The following is an 8,183-nucleotide window of genomic DNA, read 5'->3' on the forward strand; positions in this document are numbered from 1 at the left end:
TGCCGCAAATAATTATACAGGGTGTCCGACAAGTAAGTGACCAAACGGAAGGTGGAGGTAGATTGGGTCAAACTGAGTCGAAAAGTCCTGAACCACTTTTTTTATAATGCTTAATAAAGGAGTTATTATTGAGTAAAACCTGACCAATCAGCGCCAACCTTTAGCCGGGCGCACGTTGGTGAACCGCGCGCCTGGTAGTATGCGGCAGCGCACACTTCACGGCGCGCGGCTCACCGACGTATGCCCGATGCCCGGCTGAAGATCGGCGCTGATTAGTCAGATTTTACTCAATAATCCTTTATTAAGCATTATAAAAAAAGTGGTTCAGGACTTTTCGACTCAGTTTGACCCAATCTACCTCCACCTTCCGTTTGGTCACTTACTTAAATCTAAAGAAAGATACTTCAAGGTGTGTTAGACAACGCAAAACATGAATAAATGTCGATATAATAAATAGTCCGCGAAATGTCGATATATTATCCATTACATCAATTTAGTAAACACTGTCAAATTAATACATTCGCAGATTTTCATAGAGATAATATTGTTATATTACGATTTAAAAGACATATATCTTTAAATACTTCCTACGCGCTCGCTCGTGATCGCTTGGCAATGCCGTACATTCGAATGCAATCGCTCGCTTGCATAACTCGGCAAGTTTACACGCCTTCTAATCGCTCTGACCTGACAGTACTGGTACAGCCACACCCACTTATAGCCTATATAGAGTGTAGATTTCCAATTTCATCAAGCCGCGAACGATTAATATCTTTTCCGTGGCCTTGCGTTTGCAAAGCGTGATGAGTCGAGGCGTTACGGTTTACTTTCGTGACCATAACTTCTTTATGGATTATTGACTCATCTGCTGCACCAATATGCAAGCAAATGTACTTTCACGGAGCGATAACCTTCGATGATTCGCTTGCCGTCTATTTGTAAGATCAAGTTCAATAGAATCAGATTTAACCAAACGACAGTACTTATCTCTGCTCGCTGTTTTCTTGGGTTTGTGTCACTTTTGATTTATTTGTAACTCTTGCTTATCTCTAGTTAAAAATACAATATTTAGGAAAATCCAATCGAGATGATGATTGCTATGTTAAATGACGGTTATGTTACATAAAATATCTATCTCGTTCATCTATTATATTCTGCTTAATTCTGCTTAATTCTAAATTTCGTCGGCTGTACATAACTTATAATATAATTTGTCTATTCAAAATTTGTTAAATATTACTTCATAACTTGTGTGTGGCTGCCTGCTATCTTTACATCACTAATTGAAACCTTATATACCATTCGTATCATTATCTTACATAAACATTCCACCAAAATAAAAAAACTTTGTAAATTTCAGCTGTCGCCCGAATATTTAGCTGTTTTGCGACAATTTACCGGAAGTGAACCGCAGCCATACACAAGCTCGAATAATGTGGCTCAGCGCAGACCACTTCCAGCCTATGCCAAACAGCAGCAGGCGTTGCAACAGGCATATTACAATTATCGTAAGCCCGCCGTGGTTCCTCCCAGACCGAGAGCTCAGTTGCATCCTCAAGCACTGGCTCAGGTCGAAGCCGTAGCGCAAGCTCAGGCACACGTCGATGCGCAAAATCGCGCTGCGGCATTGCAGCAGGCGCGCAGTCCGTCCGGAGCATCCACATATCAAGTAGAGTCTTACACCTCACCGAAATTGGGTACTTTTGAGCAGGAGTTGCTGCAATTGGTATCCGCCAATCAGGCCCAGGAGTTTAATTTGATTCCGGCGCAACCTAAAAGCGACTATTCGCAACAAGGATATATTAAATCGACGTCGGTAGCATCGGCATCTCAGTTACCCGAGCAATACCATATTGAGACTAGTCCGCCCCCTCGTTATCCACCACAGCAGCGAGTTGCAGCGACATACCAGTCGATCGAACAACCAGTTCAACTTCAATACCAAACAGCGCAAGCGGCAAATTACCCAGCAAAGGGCGTTCAAGATCGACCTTTCAGACCGTCTCCGCAGTACGATTATGTGGATGACGGTGCTCAGCTAAAAGCTCATCAAGCGCAAGTTCAGGATGAAGCTGAAGCGAATGCCAGGGCTCAGGCCCACGCCGAGGCGCAGGCCTTAGCTTTTCAGAAAATCGCCCAGGCATCATATCAGAAACATCACGACGCCGCTCTAGAGCAGATTAGGATCGATCACGAGAGGTACAGACAGCAAACCGCTTTGGAGCAAATTCAACAAGGAGATCACGTCAGTGAGGCTGGACAAGCTCATATCGAGGGTCGGCTGCATCCAAAGGATCCAGAAGCCGCTTATAGAGCCAAATTGAAGGCACAGGCGGCTGCCGAAGCCGCCGAAGCCAGAAGACTTCAAACAGATGCTGAATACAAGGCTCACGCCGATGCCATACGCCAAGTCGAAGCTCAGCAACAGGCCCATGTGAGAGCCCAGGAGAAGGCCCATCATGATGCTTTAAATTTTGAGAGAAATCAATTGCGTGCCCAGGCCCAAGCGCAGGCGCTGGCACAGGCTCAAGCCGAGGCTTTGTATAAAGTTTATCAACAATCGCGCGCCAAAGCTAACAGCGAGATTCTGGCGGTCGCCAAAGCCCAAGCCGAGGCTAAGAAAATAGATCCCGACGGCACGCCAGTCGTTCAGTACCTTCTACCTACTACTCCCAAACTTCCATCACCCAATAATTATTTTACCAATGACGACGTAAACAAGTATCAGGTTTCCGGCTCCACTTATGCTCCTAGATCAGTGACTAAGCCAGAATCTACTACTACAGCCACCAACGGCGACTCCAACGTTGAAGAACAAGCTTACGTCCAACCTGTTATCAATCAACCTCGGCAAGTACACAAGCTGAAGGTTGCACCAACTCAATCCTCTGTCTACATTTCTCAGTCGGGTCTCTTGAAAAAGTCACCCGTTAAATCTCTTACCATTGAAGAGATTATCGATCAAGATCAACTAAACAATCCTCAAATTGTACGTACACCTTCATTTAAGGATCAACAGCCTCTGAATCAAGAAGAGTTGTCCGCCCTTATTAATGCCGGTTATAATGTTACTCCAATACCTCAAACAGTTAAGTCGACACAGCAAAGCTATGTGCCGGAAAATATCTCTGCCGTGTACTATTTGAAGAAACAACGGCCAGTAGCCAGGCCCGAATATGTTACGTATGAGGAGGTCGTACAGCGACCTCGAAGACCCACTAGGAAGAATACATCTGATCTCAAACATGATAATATCAATGCTAGCGAAAAGGTTACTTACTTGGTACCCTTGGAGCCCAGTTTTGGTATAAGGCAGCCATCACTTAAGAGTAACGAGTAATAGTCGCATAGACTTTTTCATTGTCAAAAAGTGATTACGAAACATTAGAAACTCTTTTCGCACGAAATTATTTTTCTTTCAAATTTATTTGTTTTGCGTCACGTATAACATTATGATTTTGTCTTTTCGTCTCGAATTCATAAATAGTAAATATATAGGGTGTCCCAAAGCACCCTTGACAACGCTCGTGAACAGATAGAGTACAGTAAACTGAACAGAAAAGTCCTGTACCATTTTTATTCTTTAACGCTTAATAAAGGAGTTATTATTGAGTAAAGTCTGGTCAATCAGCGCCGACTTTTAGCGGCTAAAGGTCGACGCTGATTGGTCAGACTTTACTCAATAATAATTTCTTTATTAAGCGTTATAGAAAAAAATGGTACAGGACTTTTCTGTTCAGTTTACTGTGCTATACCTGTTCACGAGTGTTGTCAAGGGTGCTTTGGCACACCCTGTATACATGAGAGATTAGTCAAAAAGATAATTCTATAAGAGTATTATCTAAATTTTTTCTTTCTTTTTAATTTTTATGGTTATTTTTTATGGTTTATGTTGTTTGGGTGGTTGCACGGACAAGTCAATTGCTGATTTTAATATTTTCTTCACTACTTTGCGATTAATAATTTTTTTCCAAACCTATTTTTCAATATTGTACCGTTCAGTCTATGAACTTGGTAAAAAAAAAGAAAACGTTCTATGTACTTTGTATATAATTTTGATCCTGAGCGCTAATTTATCATTAGATATTTCCTGGATAATAGATTTATAAAGTATATTATGAATAATTTATATTAAATTAACTACTAGCATCTCGTGCTAAAAAGTTGAAGAATGGAAAGCAGGTTTTGCTGCAAAATGTTGATTTCAAAAAGTAAAATAAATTATTATAAAATTGCATTGATTGTAGCAATTTTTCCAAAAAAGTCATTGTAGCACACATATATAAGGGAAAATGCAGATAAGTTACAAATTTATTTTGTTGCATATGACAACAAATAGCATATAATCGGAAGAATTTTGTAATGAATGTTACGCAACATTATGATAGATTTATTTGTGTGCGACAGTATTGAATCGAATAATTTTATTAATTTATATTCTTTTGTACATAGTAGAATTTTAGCTAATAAAAATGTTTAAAAATTTCGCTTCCTAGTACACGTGATATTCGTCATATTTTTGATTTTGTCTCTTCTATTTTATGTCTCTTCAAATATTTATTAATACGAAAGTGAACGGAGTGCTAGTTGCAACGAGAAATATCTTTTATTAAAATTTCTTATATTGTCTAAATAAAAAATATGAGACTAAAGGCTAATTTAATAAAATAATTTTTATTATTTTGTCATAATATAATTTAAATAATGTTGCATGATGTTGATAAGATTTACAATCTTATTTGTTATTCATATTACCACAAGCGTATCATATCAATTTACTCATCATCATTATTACAATCATTAAAATCTAATTGAAAAAAAAATAGACAAAGGAAAAGAGAATATCAATCATTTAAAAAAGATATTTTAAAGTACGATTGTGTGTACATTGAAGCGTCATGTTAAAGCGTATAATAAATATAGCATGCCCTTTATCCTGTTGTATGAAAAGATATGATTTTTGTCATCATTGTTTAACATTTAATGATCTTACTCATCAAAATTAAGCACGTTGATTATGTGCAAGTTCACCGATCCATACCAATTGCTAGCAAAGCTCTTGCACCTGCAAGAATTCATGCCGTAATTTTAGTTTATAAGAAAACCGTCTTTTTAATCTACTAATTATGGTCTATTCAATCTACTTATTATGAAATTGAGAATATTGGTAAATTTTAATTTGCGTTACAGCTATAACAATAATTTTGCAAGTATCTTTCGTGAAAAAGAAAGAGAAAAAAGAGATTGAACAGAGTGCCTGTGAAATGTTTCAAAAACGATAAAAAATTGCGTTTTGTAAATAGTTTTTGCTAATTTTGCTCATCTTGCTAATCTTGATAAAAATAAATCTACATTTAGTAATAATTAAGTTATTGGATATTGAATATAAGCTATATTTAACTATATTTTTTGATAAAAAAAATGTTTTTTTTTCTCTTGTTTCAAATTCTATGGACTTATTTTAACCTGTAATAGGAAGTAAATATTGAATGATTTTCTGAAACTTGTTTGTGTTGAAGTCGACAAGGGTAACCGCTCTGCCATTAGTTACTTGTAAGGTCATAACATTGACCTCAATAATACAAGGTAGTTCCATTCTCTTATTTCTCTATTTCAATTATAAAATTTATTTCAATTAAGAAAATTGTTATGCTGGTAATACAAGCAATAAAATCACGAACATCTAATGTTGATGAAAAATAACAAAAGCGATATAATTTAAAATACGATAAATTTTACGAGTTACATAAAATTCTTTTTTTCCATATTTCTTTTAAATTATTTGTGATATCGCTTTAATATTTAAAATTTATTGAATAATCAAATAAAAATTAATATTTAATGCATTAAATCTTACATTATATATTTTAATGTAAATTTGTTTGATATAAATTTATAAATAAAAATTGGTATAAATATACGATATATCTATAAATTGATGAATGCTATAATATAAGTACTATACTTGCTCGATATTTAATTAAAATAGCGATTGAAAAGATAGTCACCCTTGACTCAGTTCAACGAAAGATTAATGACCTTGTTTGAAGGTAAACATGAAAAAAGCAGTCGACACAAGTGTCTGTGCTAGTGAATGATCAAGAGACGTCGCATTTAATTTTAACTCGTGCTCCAAGAAGACTGGTCGACGACGATGTATATAAGCTTTGCTGCCACGGATTTTGAACTCAGTTAGATAGCACGAAGTAAAAGCGCCATTGTTGCAAAATATTGTAAATTTCTGTAGCGTTTGAAAGGTGAATTATATATTTAAAACTTTACGATAAAATCTGACAAACACTCATAGTGCTTGTGGTGCAATATGTGTGAAAAATACGTACATGTCACAAATAATGTTATAATTGAATTACTTATAATTAAATCAAAAATTTTATATTTCTATAAGTGATATTTGAAGTATAATATCTTAAAACATTAAAATGGCACTCCTTTAAAAATGCGTGAAAATCAGTTTATGGATTTTGTAGCACATGAAAAAAACATATGCAATTCTTGCATGAGAACAGTGTTCAGATTAAATTAAAGTACAATAACGCAGCAAATTAAAAGCGTTGAGAATAAAAACAATTATAATTTTTATATTTATTATGACATAATGTTACATATAACGCTACATTTTGTCAAAGCTTATATTTTATTTGTCCAATATTATAACCTATAATGCAAAGAAAGCTTACATTGTCAATGTGTGATGAAGAAATCGAGCCGTATTTTAACATAGAGATATTTATTTCAATAATAATCATTATTACTCAGATTGTATATTCTTTGCTTTAAGTAAGAAGATTCTAATTTTACAGAAAAGTGCCAGGAAAAAATGCCGACTATCTGTATGAATGTTATTATCCTGTTCAGTCTAATGTCAACTTGCATGGCTACGCCGATCTTTTTTGTATCGCCTGAAAGTGCGATACAAGACATAGTGCTAACCCATCCAGCTGTCTTAATTAATTCTGCAATTGAAGACAATTTGCCCAGTCAATTGCGAAATGATTTTTATAAAAATCCGAACGTTGCTACTGGTCTCGCTAAGGAATCCTGGTTTATCGATAAAGAAATGCAGGTACAATATTTTCATAATTTATCCTGTTAGATGAAATTTAACAAGTATTTATTTTCAATCATTGGGAGCTATTTGTTTATTTTATTAGATTAAAAACTTTCGAGATATAATTACTTCAAACGTTAAATTTTTAATGTTGACATATGAATTTCGTCAGCATTTTGTAGTGATATTGATACTATTTATAATATTCAATTATTTCATAATATCAAAAACTATATGAACTATGTACGCGGACGTATGCACGTATTGTATGTGTACGTGCGTGCCTGTGTGTATAAGAATTTTTGTGCATTAATGTTATAATATTATATATACTATAATATTACGATAAATAAATAAACAAAAATAAAATATATAATTTAAAAAACTTTATATATATATTACACAATTCTCTCCAGAACTATAAAAAACTTACTTTATTATACATTTTATTGAATTATTCTTTACCTTTTATTATATAATATTAAATAAAAAACAAAAATTACTCTCGTTACATGCTGCTCTCTAATTGTCTGATTTTTTAAATAAATCTAAATTAAATGGCAAATCAAGTTCTCATAGCTTTCTACAATATTTACATGCTATTACAGGTAATTGATCGAGAAACAGACAAAATTTCCAGAGAAAAAATCTACAGCATACTACATAATGCTGGACTAGCTCGCAAATAATATTGCGACAATAAATAAAAACTACGTGATTTTATCTCCAGTAAGTAAACATTTCAGTTAAGACTGTACAATAAAATTAAATTAAATAAAAAAATAATTTTCTGTGAATTGTTTCCAATACTTGGAAATTTCAAAAATGTATTTACCCGCTTGCAATTTTTTGCAGTTTCTTTTTCACATATGTACAATTAGATAAGCGATAAGAACTAAACAGAATTATTTATACGCGTATACGTAAAATAATTTTTGTTTTGTAATAAACAATGCAATATCCTTTAACTATAAATCTGCATAAACGTCAGTAATTAGCTTACATTTTGTTAACATGGTATCCTTTTCATTTATTGTATACTCATGTACAGGTTATCAAACATGATTCGTCAAGTTAGTGTACACGCGCAGATTATTCAATCTGCATTTCTTCC

At 34.3% G+C, this 8,183-nt stretch overlaps 2 protein-coding genes across 2 annotated transcripts in view; both read left to right on the forward strand.

Annotated features, from left to right (window-relative positions):
• The window catches only part of LOC115239572 (mediator of RNA polymerase II transcription subunit 15-like), a 13,047-nt gene extending 8,562 nt beyond the window's left edge, over positions 1 to 4,485 (forward strand). The window contains exons 3-4 of the mRNA XM_029814168.1: positions 1,361 to 3,443; positions 3,765 to 4,485. Coding sequence (XP_029670028.1) covers positions 1,361 to 3,340 — 1,980 coding nt within the window. The 3' untranslated portion in view covers positions 3,341 to 3,443; positions 3,765 to 4,485. The remainder of the gene's footprint in view (positions 1 to 1,360; positions 3,444 to 3,764) is intronic.
• Positions 4,486 to 5,919: 1,434 nt separating this feature from the next.
• LOC115239574 lies at positions 5,920 to 7,904 on the forward strand. The gene is made up of 3 exons (XM_029814170.1): positions 5,920 to 6,257; positions 6,822 to 7,084; positions 7,678 to 7,904. Exons 2-3 carry the CDS (start codon positions 6,839 to 6,841, stop codon positions 7,756 to 7,758), a joined length of 327 nt encoding a protein of 108 aa, XP_029670030.1. The 5' UTR covers positions 5,920 to 6,257; positions 6,822 to 6,838; the 3' UTR covers positions 7,759 to 7,904.
• The last annotated feature ends 279 nt before the right edge of the window (positions 7,905 to 8,183 follow it).

This window comes from Formica exsecta, unplaced genomic scaffold (assembly GCF_003651465.1).
Source record: "Formica exsecta isolate Colony F162 unplaced genomic scaffold, ASM365146v1 scaffold388, whole genome shotgun sequence".
Lineage (NCBI taxonomy): Eukaryota > Metazoa > Arthropoda > Insecta > Hymenoptera > Formicidae > Formica > Formica exsecta.

Bases quoted from the DNA above. Each gene is read 5' to 3' on its own strand.
- LOC115239574 (XM_029814170.1), top strand. From the start codon at position 6,839: ATGCCGACTATCTGTATGAATGTTATTATCCTGTTCAGTCTAATGTCA. The intron at 7,085-7,677 runs GTACAATATTTT...ATGCTATTACAG, and splicing joins TTATCGATAAAGAAATGCAG to GTAATTGATCGAGAAACAGA.